This window comes from Lethenteron reissneri, chromosome 60 (genome assembly GCF_015708825.2).
Source record: "Lethenteron reissneri isolate LAM-NWPU_2019-01 chromosome 60, ASM1570882v1, whole genome shotgun sequence".
Lineage (NCBI taxonomy): Eukaryota > Metazoa > Chordata > Hyperoartia > Petromyzontiformes > Petromyzontidae > Lethenteron > Lethenteron reissneri.
Genome location: NC_083838.1, coordinates 51,744 through 69,671, shown reverse-complemented (window position 1 = coordinate 69,671; position 17,928 = coordinate 51,744). Strand labels below are relative to the sequence as shown.

The following is a 17,928-nucleotide window of genomic DNA, read 5'->3' as shown; positions in this document are numbered from 1 at the left end:
GCTGGGAGCGGCCGGTCTCACCACGCACGGCAGACTCCTAAATGCGAACCCGGCATCTCACGACGTTGCAAACTCGACGCCACCCCCCTCGCCCCCCCCCCCTGCTCGTCCCACCCCCACTGTGCTCTGTGGGAACACCGTCCCCCCAACCGCACGCGACCCACAGTGAGGGCCCAGCCACGGTGCAGGGTCACCAACTCCAAAGCCGACTCGGCGCAACGATGACGGCAAAGCCACCAGCCGGGCTCCCCAAACTCTCCCAGACTCTCCCAGACTCTTCCAACTCCCTGCAACACTTGCAAGCTCTCCAATACTCTACCGAGATCATCCCAACTCTCCCCCAAACTTCCTACCCCCCCCCCCCCCCCCCCATAGAACCCCTTCACAAAACTCTCCCAGATACCCCCAAACTCTCAAACTCTCTCAAACTCTCCGATGCTCTCTGCCAGACTTGACTGCGTAGAGGAGTCACTGACGAGGTCGGTGACTCCTCTACGCCCCCCTCCCCCCTCCCCCCCGCCCCCCTCCCCCCTCCACCACCCCACCGCGGGCGGCTTCGCGCCGAATCTACGCCGCGGATAAAATTCGAGAGCAGTTCCGCGTGCTGTCTCGGAGCGTGGTGGTGGTGGCTTCGTGCTCCACGCGCCCTCGGGCACAGAGAGGCCCCGTTCCTCTTCGTCCACCTCTCCTCTCCATCCACCTCCTCTGCCCTCAGTCCACCTCCTCTCCATCCTCCTCCCCACCGCCGAGTGAGTCTCTGCGTTGTTTTGTTTCCCGGTCGACAGCGCGGGGGGCGTGCGATCGTCCTCTGTGTGTGTGCGTGTGTCCGTGTCATCTTGTCGGTGGGGGGGAGTGGCGGGGGGGTGGGGGGATGGGGGTCCCCCGGGGATCGGTCACTGGGGGGCCCCGGCGATGGCGGTGGCGGGGGTCACGGGGACCCCCCCCGCGGCGTTCGCAGGGGACAGCATCGAGCCCACGGCCGTCAGGCTCCCGCGGGGAGAGTTGATGGCTGCAGGAGGAGAGCGCAGATACACAGATATACACACACACAGATATACACCAGAGGTCGCAATCGGGTACCCGATACCCGTACCCTACCCGATACCCGGTCACCCGTACCCGGCCGGGTATGGGTACGGGTTCCCGTTTGCGACCCTGGCGCGGCCGGGTACGAGTAAGGAATCAAAACCTGTTTGCGACCTCTGATATACACACAGATATACACACACCTATACACACACGTGAACTGCACGTGAGCCGCGTGCGAACCGTACGTGAGCTGCACATGAACTGCACATGAACTGCACGTGAACTGCACGTGAGCCGCACGTGAGCCGCACGTGAGCCGCACGTGAGCCGCACATGAACCGCACATGAGCTGCACGTGAGCTGCACGTGAACTGCACGTGAACTGCACATGAACTGCACGTGAACTGCACGTGAACTGCACGTGAGCTGCACGTGAACTGCACGTGAACTGCACGTGAACTGCGCGTGAGCTGCGCGTGAACTGCACGTGAACCGCACGTGAGCCGCACGTGAGCCGCACATGAACTGCACCTGAACTGCACGTGAACTGCACATGAACTGCACATGAACTGCACGTGAGCTGCACGTGAACTGCACGTGAACTGCACCTGAACCGCACGTGAACTGCACATGAACTGCACATGAACTGCACGTGAGCTGCACGTGAACTGCACGTGAGCCGCACGTGAGCTGCACATGAACTGCACCTGAACTGCACGTGAACTGCACATGAACTGCACGTGAACTGCACATGAACTGCACATGAGCTGCACGTGAACTGCACATGAGCTGCACATGAACTGCACATGAACTGCACATGAACTGCACATGAGCTGCACGTGAGCTGCACGTGAACTGCACATGAACTGCACATGAACTGCACATGAACTGCACGTGAACTGCACGTGAGCTGCACGTGAACTGCACGTGAGCTGCACGTGAACTGCACGTGAGCCGCACATGAACCGCACGTGAACTGCACGTGAGCTGCACGTGAGCTGCACGTGAACTGCACATGAACCGCACGTGAACCGCACGTGAGCTGCGCATGAGCTGCACGTGAGCCGCACATGAACCGCACATGAACTGCACATGAACTGCACGTGAATTGCACATGAACTGCACGTGAACTGCACGTGAGCTGCACGTGAACCGCACGTGAGCCGCACGTGAACCGCACATGAACCGCACATGAACTGCACGTGAACTGCACGTGAACTGCACGTGAACTGCACGTGAACTGCACGTGAACTGCACGTGAGCCGCGCGTGAGCCGCACGTGAACTGCACATGAACTGCACATGAACTGCACATGAACTGCACATGAACTGCACGTGAACTGCACATGAACTGCACGTGAACTGCACATGAACTGCACATGAACTGCACATGAACTGCACGTGAACTGTACGTGAACTGCACATGAACTGCACATGAACTGCACATGAACTGCACGTGAGCCGCGCGTGAGCCGCGTACCCGCCACGTTGCTGGCCACGTTGCTGCCGCCGCCGCTGCTGCTACTGAAGAGGCCGGCAGACGATCCCTTGCGGCCATGCTCCTTCACCACGGGGTCTGAGACGAGACAGACGCACAGGGACGACGGGGTGAGACGGACACTATTCGTGTCTGTGTTGTGTATCTCGGTCTTTGTAGTGCGCCGCGCGATCAACCCGGCAACCCGAGTTTGATTCCCGCTTGCAGCCAACACCTAGGTCGACTCAGCCTCAAATGGGTACCTAGTGCGGTGTGTAAACTTTGCCACTGGGGAGACAAAGGCGGTCGGGCGTGGTGCTGGCCACCCACCCCCTCGTGTGCCGTGCCGGCCTTCATAGGTGCTCGCTAACAGCACTTGCCCCAACAGTCTCACAAAAGAAGGGGTGCTCCATGCTATTTGTATCTCCATGTGGGTCTGTCTATATGTAGGTATCTCTATGTAGATCTGTGCCTCTGTATCTCTATGTTTCTTAAGTGTACCTCTACGTAGCTACGAGTCTGAGAGAGACAGAGAGGAGGGGGGGGTCTCACAGAAGTAGGGGTGCTCCATGCCCTCGCGCGCCGTGAGCCGCGCCTGGTGGTCGTAGCGCAGGAGGTTGTCCAGGAAGTCGAGCGCCTCCGGGCTCACGAGGTGCTGGTTCTCGCTGTGCACGAACCGCTCCCAGCGCTTGCGCGAGTGCCTGCGCCGCCACCACCGCCACCACCACCGCCACCACCACCACCACCACCACCACCGCCACGACCACCGCCACCACCACAAAACACAAAGATCCACCGTAGAGCGGTGAGCACACTGCGCTACAAACCCGGCAACCAGAGTTCGATTCCCGACCATGACCAACACCACCTGTGATGCTTATCTGAACCGGTCCTGGGCCTCCCCCCTAGGTCGATTCGGCCTTAAATGAGTACCTGGTGCGGTGTGTAAACATTGTCGCTGGGGAGACAAAGGCAGCCAGGCATGGCGCTGGCCACCCACCCCCTCGTGTGCCGTGCCGGCCTTGATAGGTGGTGCTACAACTCGCTAACACCACTTGCCCCGACAGCCTGTTCGAGGCTATACAGGGAGATCTTAGTGTCTGTATCTCACTCGCTCTCTCCATCACTCACTCACTCTCTCTCACTCACCCACTCACTCACTCACCCACCCACTCACTCACTCACCCACCCACTCACTAACTCTCTCACTCACTCACTCTCTAACTCACCCACTCACTCTCTCACTCACCCACTCACTCTCTCACTCACCCAGTCACTCACTCTCTCTGTCTCTCCATCACCCACTCGCTCTCTCTTGTCTTTTTGTATGTAACAGAGGACAGGGACACGCACCTGCCCAGGATGTCGTTGAATCGCGGGTCCAGGTCGATGTTGTATTTGTCAATGTAGTTGAAGAGGTCTTCTGTTCCCAGAACCCGCGCTATGCGCACCAGCTGTGGCACAGGCAACGCAGTCACACGTCGGCATGCACAGGGAATGAGCCTGGTGGTGACAGGGGGTGTGGTCTACTGCCACACTTTGTTTGTTGATTAACGGTTGATTCAGTGACAGAAGGTGTGGCCTGATTATTTAAGTCTTGAGCTTGTGACAGAAGCCATCGTTGAGACATCGATACCCCAGTCTAGACAGAAGCCCCAGAGTCTACAGGTAAAAGCCCTGGCCTCCAGACACATACACTCCAGGCAGACACAAGCCCTGGCCTAAAGACAAGCAATGGACTACATACAGAAGCCCTGTCCTACAGACACAGGCCCTGACTTATAGACAGAAGCACTCCATACAGACCATCCCTGGCCTACATACAAAAGCCCTGGCTAGCAGACAGAAGCCCTGGTCTGCAGACACAAGCCCCGGTCTGTAGACACAAGCTCTGGCCTACAGACAGAAGCACTCCATACAGACAGAAGCCCTGGCCTACAGACACAGGCCCTGGCCTACAGACAGAAGCACTCCATACAGACAGAAGCCCTGGCCTCCAGACACATACACTCCATGCAGACACAAGCCCTGGCCTAAAGACAAGCAATGGGCGACATACAGAAGCCCTGTCCTACAGACACAGGCCCTGACTTACAGACAGAAGCACTCCATACAGACACAAGCCCTGGCCTACAGACAGAAGCACTCCATACAGACAGAAAAGCCCTGGCCTACAGACACGAGCCGTGGCCCTGCGCCGCACGTGCCTGGTCGTAGTTGTCGTGTCCGTGGAAGAAGGGCTCCTTGCGGAAGATCATGGAGGCGAGCATGCAGCCCAGACTCCACATGTCCAGGCTGTAGTCGTACATCTGGGAAGGGGGATTTCACGGGGACGTCAGATTGTAAATGTTGTGGCTTGGCTCTCCAACACACCGGTGTAGTGCTGTACTAGTACACTACACTATACACTACACACTAGTGCTGTACTAGTGACGAATTGGCACGTATTTACATGATCTAACTCCAAAAAAACTGCATTATGAATATAGATTGCGAAAGTCTCCTACGTGTTAAACTGAGGTCAGTGGTGTCTGGAACAAAGACAAAGGTCCCTCCCCCCCACCCTGTAGCCTACACAGGCTGTTGGGGAAAGTGCCGTGAGCGAGCACCTCCAAGGGGGTGGTGTGTGTGTGGGCGGGCTGCGTGTATGCTACGTGTGCGTGTATGTTTGTGTGCGTTTGTGTGTGTGCTGCGTGCATATTGCGTGTACCCTGGAAGACGTATGCATACGTACGTGCGCGCTGCGTCTATGCTGTATGCTCTGTGTGTAAGCTGCGTCTATGCTGTGTGTGTATTCTGTGTTTGCTGTCTATGCTGCGTCTATGCTGTGTGTGTAAGCTACATCCATGCTGTGTGTACGCTGCGTCCATGCTGTGTGTACGCTGTGTCTAAGCTGTGTGTACGCTGCGTCTATGCTTTTTGTACACTCCATCCATGCTTTTTGTACGCTACATCCATGCTGTGTGTACGCCGCGTGTGTACGCCGCGTGTGTACGCCGCGTGTGTACGCCGCGTGTGTACGCCGCGTGTGTACGCCGCGTGTGTACGCCGCGTGTGTACGCCGCGTGTGTACGCCGCGTGTGTACGCCGCGTGTGTACGCCGCGTGTGTACGCCGCGTGTGTACGCCGCGTGTGTACGGCGCGTGTGTACGCCGCGTGTGTACGGCGCGTGTGTGTACGCCGCGTGTGTGTACGCCGCGTGTGTACGCCGCGTGTGTACGCCGCGTGTGTACGCCGCGTGTGTACGCCGCGTGTGTACGCCGCGTGTGTACGCCGCGTGTGTACGCCGCGTGTGTACGCCGCGTGTGTACGCCGCGTGTGTACGCCGCGTGTGTACGGCCGCGTGTGTACGGCGCGTGTGTACGCCGCGTGTGTGTACGCCGCGTGTGTGTACGCCGCGTGTGTGTACGCCGCGTGTGTACGCCGCGTGTGTACGCCGCGTGTGTACGCCGCGTGTGTACGCCGCGTGTGTACGCCGCGTGTGTACGCCGCGTGTGTACGCTACGTGTGTGTACGCCGCGTGTGTGTACGCCGTGTGTGTACGCCGTGTGTGTATGCCGTGTGTTGCTCTCACCTGGTAGTCCACCAGCAGCTCCGGGCCCTTGAAGTAGCGCGAGGCGACGCGCACGTTGTACTCCTGGCCCGGGTGGTAAAACTCGGCGAGTCCCCAGTCAATGAGACGCAGCTACAGCCACAGCAGCCACAACCACCACCGTCATTGTCACGGCAACCTTCACCACCACCACATCATCATCATCAATACGACGACAACCGTCGTCATCACCACCACCCCCTCGTGTGCCGTGCCGACCTTCATTGGTGCTACTCGCTAACAGCACTTTCCCTAAACGTCTGTTAAGGCCACACGGCTGATCTTTGTCTATTTAAGCACGTGTCTGTGTGTGTGTACGTGTGTAGTGGCATAGCGCTGGCTGCTGGCGAAAAAGGGTAGCTGCGTTGTACGGCTGTACTGACGTCAGCAGGCCACGATAGACACGAGAGGGGGGACATCTGGGGGAAAGGTCACAGAGGGGGGCCCATCAGGAAGCCTCAGGAACCCGCCGGTAGGTTCCAGGGGCGGGGCGTGGCCGGGGAGGAGCGAGGCCACGCTGAGAGTAAAAGAGAGGCCCCTGTGGCGGCCCTCGGGGGTGTTGTTGGAGTGAGATCCCCGTCATGCTGTTCAAGATCCCTGCCATCGTCGCTGTCGTCTCGTCGCCATCGTCGCTGCAGTCTCACTCGACATTGCCCTGCTAGAAAGTAGTCGGCCGTCTCGGTTCAGCGCCGTCAGTGTTAGACGGTTAGTGTTGTGTATAGGCTAGCAACAGTAATAGTGTGTACCCACATAGAGTTGTGTATTATCCCGCTGGTGCTCGTTAAATAAAAGAAGTGCCTCCAAGTCTTACTGTCTTCGAGTTAATCACTACACGTGTACGTGTCTGTGCAGGAGGCTCATGAAGGACGCTGCTGGGCAGTTGGAGGCGGTCGCCCTCCAACAACAACTGAGGGCAGAGGAGCGACGCTCACAACAACCAAGCGCCGGGTGGCTAAGATGCAGGAAGTTGGCACAGTAGGGGGCACAGCTGGTGCATCTACCGGTCATCTCGGTCATCTCAGTCAGTCGACCCGTGGCACCTGGATCTGCCCCGTGACCTCCTGTCAGCGGGCGTTCGTGCCCTCAAGGTGCACATGGCCTGGCACAAGCGTCGTGGTGACATCACCGCCACTTAGTGGCGAATGGCGGTTGTTGTTGTTGTGCGTGCGTCTGTGCGTGTGCGAGCGAGCGTCTCGCCGGAGCGCCAGACCTTCCTGCTCTCGTGGTCGATCATCACGTTGTGAGGCTTCACGTCCCTGTGCATGATGCCCATGCTGTGGCAGAAATCCAGAGCCTGTCAATACCCGACGTGGAACGTACACGCACGCACGCAGGCGCGCACCCACACACACACAAGCACGCGGTCAGCTCAACCGGTCACCCACGTCTCCAGACCCTCAAAACTCTTCCTCTCTCCCGAGCGCTCGGAGTGGCCCGGCCGTCGGCGGGCGAGGGCTGAAGGTAGTGGCGCTCACCTTGAGGATCTCGTACATGTAGAAGCGGATGTCGAAGTCCGACAGGGTCTGGTAGAGTTGCTGAAACAAAACAAACCATCGGCGGCCCTATTAATGTCGGAATCGGAACGTTTTCTTGGACTGGAGGAGGCGGGGTGCCGGTCGACCCCTGACACGAGAGGTCACCACCGGGCGGTGCGGCCGTCGTCTTTGGCTCGTTTGAGCCGCGGAGACATCGCCCAGAGAGATCACGTGGCGTGTCCACGGAGGTGTCGTGAATGCGATCGGAATGTTTATTTATCCTGGAGGAATCCGATGAGCTATGAAGCTCTTTTTTCGCAATGTCCAGTAAGGGGCACGGGGTCAGAACGTGACAACACCAAACACTACAACAACTGGAGAAAGGTAGACAAATCACTTGAAATAAAATATACAAATAAAACTAAACTATATTTTATTTTACCAGGTAAGGCCCACTGAGCTATTATGCTTCTTTTTCAGAAGCGACCTGGTCACAAATGACAGCTCACGAAGCGGCTCGTCATCATCGTGTGGCAATTGATAGCAGCCGAATACGCGTGATGTCCATTCTCATCGTGGACGTGAAACAGCGGTGTGCCCGGAGAAAAATCCACGCGACCACCACGGGGAGAGAGAGCGAGACACGCAAACTCCGAATATACAGGCGGGCGTCGTCAGGGTCGGGGGTCAAACCCTCTCTCCACGGCGAGTCCCACGTAGCGACGCGACTCCCGACGCCACAGACGCGTCACAATTCATCGACACGGCGTCGTCGGCAGTGGCACGCGACAGGAAACTCGACGTTCCGCCCCGCGGTGACGTGCCGCTCGTGTCGTATCTTCTCTGCGCGAGTCACGGCGCGAGTCACGGCGCGAGTCATGGCGCGAGCTCTCCGCCAAACGGGACGGGTGGAGCGCGCGACGTTCAAAAAGGCTTGCGCGGGCCGCTGACGAGAACAGGCGTGATGGTGGTGGAAATATGTCTCGGCACGCACCTTGTAGTCTGTGTTGTTGATGAACTCGAACACGAGGGCCGGCGTGCGGGACTGCGGAGAAAACGCACGGCACACGCACGGCACGCACACACACGACACACGCAGACACACACGACGCCACATACAACGCACACGTTTAGAGTATTTGCCTGCTGCTATAAATTGCCACATGTCAAGTCACTTTCGTTGAGCTATCATTTGTCACTTATGAAAAAGAGCTATACAGCTCGGTGGGCCTGACCTGGTAAAATAAAAAATAGTTTAGTTTCAGTTTAAACACACGACGCACGAAACGCACAACGATACACGACAACACACAATGCAAGCTATGTCATTAATCGGCATCAGAGTTCGAATCTCACTCACGGCCAACATCGGTGACAAATATCTGAACTGGTCCTGGGTCTCCCCCAGGTCGACTCAGCCTCAAATGAGTACCTGGTGTGACGTGTAAAAACATCGCCACTGGGGAGACAAAGGCAGCCGGGCGTGGTGCTGGCCACCCACCCCCTCGTGTGCCGTGCCGGTCTTCACAGGTGCTGCTCGCTAACAGCACTTGCCCCTACAGTCTGTTACAGTCTATACGAGCGAGCGAGTGAGCGAGCGAGCGAGCGAGCGAGTGAGTGAGTGAGCGAGCGAGTGGAGAGCTGTGCATCGCACCACGGGGTCCTTGACGATGTCGACGAGGGAGATGATGTTGGGACCTCCCCTCAGGTTCTCCAGGATCTTGATTTCCCGCTTGATCTTCTTCTTTTTAACCGGCTGTGCGCGGGCACACAAAGACACAAATACCAACAGTGACGGTGACGTCACCACGGCGCCTGTGCCAGGCCAGGTGCACAAAGACACGCGCGCACGAAGACAAAGGATTTCCCCGTATAGCCTGTCACAGACTATTGGGGCAAGTGGTTAGTGAGCACCTATGAAGGCCACACACACGCAGACACACGCAGACGCACGCAGACGCACGCGCACACAGAAGATCTTCTGTGTAGCCTTCACCCTTCCCCGTTCTGACACGTCCGCAAGTTGCAGGGTGGGTGTCTCCGTTCACCGCTGAATCTCGGAACGTGCGAGCGGCTCGGAATTAATTTTATTTAGAGAGGCGCAGCAGCAGCAGCAGTAGCAGCAGCAGCAGTAGCAGCAGCAGCAGCAGCAGTAGCAGCAGCAGCAGTAGCAGTAGCAGCAGCAGCAGCAGTAGCAGCAGCAGCAGTAGCAGTAGCAGCAGCAGCAGCAGTAGTAGCAGCAGCAGTAGCAGCAGCAGCAGTAGCAGCAGCAGCAGCAGCGCCGTTGTCTTTAACGACGTCGTTACTCACCGCACGGAACCGTAGCGACACGACCGCCTCCACTCTATGATAGCTGGCACCAAACTCATGCCAGCTGGCACCAAACCCGTGCCACTCTCCCTCCCAAACCCGTGCCACGCTCCCTCCCGCGCGGCCTTTTTCTTCCGATTCCGATGACGCAACACGTACACACAGGTACGTCATCGGAACGGGAAACGGTTAACAGACTGTTAGGGCACCTATGAAGGCTGGCACGGCACACTAGGGGGTTGGTGTCCAGTACCACGCCGGGCCGCCTTTGTCTCCCCAGTGGCGATGTTCACACACCGCATCTCGTACTCATTTGAGGCCGAGTCGACTTAGGGGAGACGCAGGACCGATTCAGGTATTCGCTACCGATGTTGGCCACGAGCAGGAATTGAACTCGGGTTTAGAGTGCGGTGCACTAACCGCTGCCCCGTGCTGGCCTCCCACCCCCTCGTGTGCCGTGCCGGCCTTCGTAGGTGCTACTCGCTAACAGCACTTGCCCCTACAGTCTGTCAAGGCTATGTCCCCCGTTGTCTTTGTGCGAGTGTGTGTGCGTACGCTTGTACACGCGTGCGCACACACACTCACCGTTTAATTAAACCTGCGTTTGTTTACCCAGGAAAGCCTCGCCGAACTTAAGGGCTCTTCCGCAGCGGCGGTTAGGGGATCCTGTGTATTTTGCGAACGTTCTGCCGCCAAATCTCCGCAGAGACGCCCCCGCGCAAAACACTAACAAGGGAGTTGTCAAGTGAAGACTGTGGGGGTACTCGACAGACTGCACCGCGGTAAAGACCCCACGGCAACCGGAGGGGGTACGGGCCGAACCCGTATCTCAAGCGCTGCTGCCTCAATGATTTTTTGCCATTTGCCATTACAAACCTCCCAAGATTCGCTAAACCCACACTCAGGACTCGAACCCGGGTCTCTCAGCGGCGCTGGCTCAGCGTTTCCAACACGGCCATTATGAACCCCCCTCCCCCACCCGAGTGAGTGAGCAAAGGAGTAAATTCGTAAATTAATGAGTAAATGAGTGAACGTGCAAGCGATTGAGCGATTGAACTAGTGAATTTATGATTGAATGAGGGAATGCGTTAGTGAATGAGTTGAGTAAATGAATGGGTGAACGAGCTAGTGAGTGAATAAGCGAACGAGCTAGTGAGCGAATGAGTAAGTTAGTGAGCCAATGAATGAGTGAGCGAGCTGTGATTGAATGAGCAAACGAACTAGTCAATAAATGAAAGCGAGCTAGTGAGTGAACGAGCGAGCCAGTGAGTGAATGTATAAGTGAGTGAATGAGCGTGCTAGTGAGTGAATGAGTTAGTGAATGAATGTGCGAATGAGCGAGCGAGTGAACGAGTGAGCGAACGAGTGAATGAGTGAGCGAACGAGTGAGTGAATGAGCTAGTGAGTGAATGAGTAAGTTAGTGAGTCAATGAATGAGTGAACGAGCTAGTGAGTGAATGTGCAAACGAGCGAGTGAATGTGAAAGCGAGCTAGTGAGTGAATGAACAAGCGAGTGAGTGAATGAGTTAGTGAGTGAATGTGCGAATGAGCGAGCTAGTGAATGAGTGAGCGAACGAGTGAGCGAGTGGGATCACCACCTTGAGGATCTTCACGACCACCTTCTCGTTGCTCGTAATGTTGATGGCCTCAAACACCTCGCTGTATTTCCCCCGTCCCCAGCTTCCGCACCAGCTGGAAGTCGTCCTGGTTCCTGTAGCCACGCGGGACGAACGAAACGCCACGGAGCCACAGCGCGCGAACGTCAACACGAGCAGCCCGACCCGGCCATTCGACCGGTCACACCCCCCCCCCTCCTCATCATCCTCTCCTCTCGAGTCCTGAAGAAGAACCACTGCCAGAAACGTCAGCCTCTTACACGCACACAGCACTGTTGTGATAGATCACACACAAACAGACGCGTGTTGTAATAGGCCACACAACACAAGTGTTGTGTGGCCTATCACAACACACGTGTGTGTGTGTGACCTATCACAACACACGTGTGTGTGTGTGACCTATCACAACACACGTGTGTTTGTGTGACCTATCACAACACACGTGTGTGTGTGTGTGACCTATCACAACACACGTGTGTGTGTGTGTGACCTATCACAACACACGTGTGTGTGTGTGTGACCTATCACAACACACGTGTGTGTGTGTGTGACCTATCACAACACACGTGTGTGTGTGTGTGACCTATCACAACACACGTGTGTGTGTGTGTGACCTATCACAACACACGTGTGTGTGTGTGTGACCTATCACAACACACGTGTGTGTGTGTGTGACCTATCACAACACACGTGTGTGTGTGTGTGACCTATCACAACACACGTGTGTGTGTGTGACCTATCACAACACACGTGTGTGTGTGTGTGTGACCTATCACAACACACGTGTGTGTGTGTGACCTATCACAACACACGTGTGTGTGTGTGACCTATCACAACACACGTGTGTGTGTGTGTGACCTATCACAACACACGTGTGTGTGTGTGACCTATCACTACACACGTGTGTGTGTGACCTATCACAACACACGTGTGTGTGTGACCTATCACAACACACGTGTGTGTGTGTGACCTATCACAACACACGTGTTGTGTGTGTAACCTATCACAACACACGTGTGTGTGTGTGACCTATCACAACACACGTGTGTGTGTGTGACCTATCACAACACACGTGTGTGTGTGTGACCTATCACAACACACGTGTTGTGTGTGTAACCTATCACAACACACGTGTTGTGTGTGTGTGACCTATCACAACACACGTGTGTGTGTGTGTGTGACCTATCACAACACACGTGTGTGTGTGTGTGTGACCTATCACAACACACGTGTGTGTGTGTGACCTATCACAACACACGTGTGTGTGTGTGACCTATCACAACACACGTGTGTGTGTGACCTATCACAACACACGTGTGTGTGTGACCTATCACAACACACGTGTGTGTGTGACCTATCACAACACACGTGTTGTGTGTGTAACCTATCACAACACACGTGTGTGTGTGTGACCTATCACAACACACGTGTGTGTGTGTGACCTATCACAACACACGTGTTGTGTGTGACCTATCACAACACACGTGTTGTGTGTGACCTATCACAACACACGGTGTGTGTGTGTGACCTATCACAACACACGTGTGTGTGTGTGTGACCTATCACAACACACGTGTGTGTGTGTGACCTATCACAACACACGTGTGTGTGTGTGTGTGACCTATCACAACACACGTGTGTGTGTGTGACCTATCACAACACACGTGTGTGTGTGACCTATCACAACACACGTGTGTGTGTGACCTATCACAACACACGTGTGTGTGTGACCTATCACAACAGTGCTGTTTATTGCTCTCCGCCTGGCGGTTTGAGCATCTGCTCATCCAGCAACCCGAATAAATGTTTGTATTTTTTACTTAAATCCTGGCACACAGCGTGGATGTGTACGCGCGCGACGCGTGACCACCACGAGCATCGCCACCAGTTTGCCGACCCTACCCCTCCCCACCTCCCTTGAGCACCGTTGGCGACGTACGGTGTGGAAGAAGTTAAACATACATACTACATCACCAAAGGATCCCTCCTCCCCGTGTAGCCTTAACAGACTGTAGTGGCAAGTGCTGTTAGCGAGCAGCACCTATGAAGGCCTCCACTGTGACACACGAGGGGGTGGGTGGCCATCACCACGCCCGGCCGCCTTTGTCTCCCCAGTGGCGATGTTTACTACGCACCGCAACGGGTGCTCATTTGAGGCTGAGTCGACCTAGGGGAGGCCCAGGGCCGGTTCAGATAATCGTCACTGGTGGTGTTGGTGGCCGTAAGCGGGAATCGAACTCGGGTGGCCACGTTCGTAGCGCAGCGCTAACCGCTGCACCACCGCTCTCCATGCATCACCACCACCACCTCAATCATCATCATCATCATTCCACGTCGTCGCCAAACTCACCCCCAGTCCACCACGTGGGCCTCGTAGTCCCAGTAGTCGCGGGCACGGTGCGTGTTGGCGTCCGCGTACAGACGGGCCCGGCTCGAGGCCACGGCCGTGGGGCCCGCGGTCACCACGCCGCCACCACCGCCACCACCACCGCCACCACCGCCAGCCACGGCCACCACCCCGCCAGACATGGCCAGACGCGACCGGCACTCGAGACCGGCACGCAGCTGGTACCCCAACAGGGGGGCCCGCGAATGACCGAACAGGCGATGCGACCGGTGGCCCGGGAGGGCCCCCGAGAGACGAGGCCGCGAGCGGGTCGACGGGTCACCCGAGGACTTCCCCGGCAGGCGGGGAATGTGTCCCAGCCGCTGACACGACCGGTGGTGGCCTTGGTGCCTCGCCAAGTGGCCGAGCGACGAGACGGGCGACCCCGTGGCGGGCCGACGCGTGGCCAGGCGGGGTGGCCGACAGAGCCCCCAGCAAGGCCCCCTCTCTCGGCCTCGGCCGACGAATGAATGAATGAATCGACGGGGGCTGGGGGTCACCAACGACGCCGAATGGGGTCAACTGGTGACCCTGGAAGGTGACCAATCGGTGAAGCTCACAGCTGGATACCCACTAGCACCACCACCACCCACCACTAGCACCACCAACCACCAGCACTAGCACCACCAACCAGCACTAGCACCACCACTACCCCCAAGTGGCTCGATTTACCGACCCAATCAGCGCTGCCCTAGACGGTGGCGAAGTCCCCCGCCTGCCTGCTGCGTGGCCCTGCGGTTGGCGATGTCCACCACGAGGCGAGATCGCTCAGTGACCCCGAGACCACCCCCCGCGTGACCCCTCACCCAACAACCCACCACCACCCACCACCACCACTCTCTACCACACCACCCACCACCACCACTCTCTACCACACCACCCACCACCACCACCACTCTCTACCACACCACCCACCACCACCACTCTCTACCACACCACCCACCACCACTCTCTACCACACCACCCCCTGAGTGACCCCTCACTCAACAACCCACCACCACCACCCACCCACCACCACTCTCTACCACACCACCACCCCCTTGAGTGACCCCTCACTCAACAACCCACCACTCTCTACCACCACCACCACTCTCTACCACACCACCACCCCCTGAGTGACCCCTCACTCAACAACCCACCACTCTCTACCACACCACCACCACCACCACTCTCTACCACACCACCCCCTGCGTGACCCCTCACTCAACAACCCACCACCACCACTCTCTACCACCCACCACCACCACTCTCTACCACCCACCACCACCACTCTCTACCACCCACCACCACCACTCTCTACCACCCACCACCACCACTCTCTACCACCCACCACCACCACTCTCTACCACCCACCACCACCACTCTCTACCACCCACCACCACCACTCTCTACCACCCACCACCACCACTCTCTACCACCCACCACCACCACTCTCTACCACCCACCACCACCACTCTCTACCACCCACCACCACCACTCTCTACCACCCACCACCACCACTCTCTACCACCCACCACCACCACTCTCTACCACCCACCACCACCACTCTCTACCACCCACCACCACCACTCTCTACCACCCACCACCACCACTCTCTACCACACCACCACTCTCTACCACCCACCACCACCACTCTCTACCACCCACCACCACCACTCTCTACCACCCCACCACCACACTCTCTACCACCCACCACCACCACTCTCTACCACCCACCACCACCCACTCTCTACCACCCACCACCACCACTCTCTACCACCCACCACCACCACTCTCTACCACCCACCACCACCACTCTCTACCACCCACCACCACCACTCTCTAACCACACCACCACTCTCTACCACCCACCACCACCACTCTCTACCACCCACCACCACCACTCTCTACCACCCACCACCACCACTCTCTACCACCCACCACCACCACACCACCACCACTCTCTACCACCCACCACCACCACTCTCTACCACCCACCACCACCACTCTCTACCACACCACCACTCTCTACCACCCACCACCACCACTCTCTACCACCCACCACCACCACTCTCTACCACCCACCACTCTCTACCACACCACCACCACTCTCTACCACCCACCACCACCACTCTCTACCACCCACCACCACCACTCTCTACCACCCACCACCACCACTCTCTACCACCCACCACCACCACTCTCTACCACCCACCACCACCACTCTCTACCACACCACCACTCTCTACCACCCCACCACTCCCCACCACACCACCACTCTCTACCACCCACCACCACCACTCTCTACCACACTACCGCCACCACCACTACCACCTCGGCGGCAGTAAAAATAAAAATACGAAGCAGCGCTTGCCGGGCCTATCGCGAAACCCCCAAACAAGCCGCTGTTCACGCGGCCACCACCACCGCGGCACCAGACTCGAGACTCATGGAAACTCTCTCGGCGACAACAACGACGACGACAACAACAACAGGCGGTGGTGGTGAAGCCAATGGCTGATCGCCGCGGGCTACAGGGCGCCAGGGCGCTCCATCACTCTCACTGACGCCGCCACTAGCAGCAGCCTGCAGCACCCCCCACCACCACCCACACCACCACCACCACCAACACCACCACCACCAACACCCACCACCCTCACAACGCCGCGCTCACTCCGTGATGTGGCGGCGGCTGCTGCTGCTGCCTCCCCACCACCACACACTACCACACCACCACCACCACCACTCTCTACCACACCACCCCCTACCACACCACCACCACTCCTTATCACACTACCACTCTCTACCTCGCCACCACCACTCCCTACCACACCACCACCACCACCCCCTACCACACCACCACCACCACCCCCTACCACACCACCAGTACTACCACACCACGACCACTGCCTACCTCGCCACGACCACCACCCCCACTCCCTACCTCACCACCAGCACCACCTCACCACCACTCCCTACCACACCACCAGCACTACCTCACCACCACCAGCACTACCTCACCACCACTCCCTACCACACCACCAGCACTACCTCACCACCACCAGCACTACCTCACCCCCACTCCCTACCACCCCGCCGGGCAGGTTGTGCTCCCCACCCACACCCCGTGCTGCTGCTGCTGCTGCTGCCCGGTGTCGGCCGCCTCAGCCGCGGCTGCCCCCGCCGCCTCGCCTCAACATGGACGAGAGACGCCCTCGACCCTCTCCGCCTCCTGCTGCTGCTGTTCCTGCTGCTGCTGCTGCTCCTGCTGCTGCTGCTCCTGCTGCGACTGCTGCTGCTGCTCCTGCTCCTGCTGCTGCTGCTGCTCCTGCTGCTGCTGTTCCTGCTGCTGCTGCTGCTCCTGCTGCTGCTGCTCCTGCTGCGACTGCTGCTGCTGCTGCTGCTCCTGCTGCTGCTGCTGCTCCTGCTGCTGCTGCTGCTGCTGCTGCTGCTGCTGCTCCTGCTGCTGCTGCTGCTCCTGCTGCTGCTGCTCCTGCTGCTGCTGCTGCTCCTGCTGCTGCTGCTGCTCCTGCTGCTGCTGCTCCTGCTGCTGCTGCTGCTCCTGCTGCTGCTGCTCCTGCTGCTGCTGCTCCTGCTGCTGCTGCTGCTCCTGCTGCTGCTGCTCCTGCTGCTGCTGCTCCTGCTGCTGCTCCTGCTCCTGCTGCTGCTGCGACTGCTGCTGCTGCTCCTGCTGCTGCTGCTGCTGCTGCTCCTGCTGCTCCTGCTGCTGCTGCTGCTGCTGCTCCTGCTGCTGCTGCGACTGCTGCTGCTGCTGCGACTGCTGCTCCTGCTCCTGCTGCTCCTGCTGCTCCTGCTGCTGCTGCTGCTGCTGCTCCTGCTGCTGCTGCTGCTGCTGCTGCTCCTGCTGCTGCTGCTCCTGCTGCTGCTCCTGCTGCTCCGCTCCCGCCTCCTCCTCTGCTGCTGCTGCTTCTTCAGCCGCCGCCGCGGTGACGTCACCTCGCTACCCCGCCAACACGGGCGGCCATCTTGGGTAGGGAGGGACGGCTCGGAGCCATGTTGGTACGGTGACGTGGGCACCGCCCCCCGCCCTCCCTCCCTGCCCGC

General features: G+C 58.2%; 1 protein-coding gene across 1 annotated transcript; it reads right to left on the bottom strand.

Moving 5' to 3' along the window:
* Nucleotides 1-387: 387 nt before the first annotated feature.
* LOC133358075 (casein kinase II subunit alpha-like) lies at nucleotides 388-14,401 on the bottom strand. Its single transcript, XM_061576369.1, is given in 13 exon segments — nucleotides 388-1,009; nucleotides 2,509-2,604; nucleotides 3,058-3,206; nucleotides 3,859-3,959; nucleotides 4,713-4,814; nucleotides 6,080-6,190; nucleotides 7,308-7,391; nucleotides 7,573-7,632; nucleotides 8,567-8,617; nucleotides 9,227-9,328; nucleotides 11,481-11,558; nucleotides 11,560-11,593; nucleotides 13,849-14,401. Coding segments are annotated over 13 exon segments (1,263 nt in total). The 5' UTR covers nucleotides 14,028-14,401; the 3' UTR covers nucleotides 388-893.
* Between the last annotated feature and the right edge of the window lie 3,527 nt (nucleotides 14,402-17,928).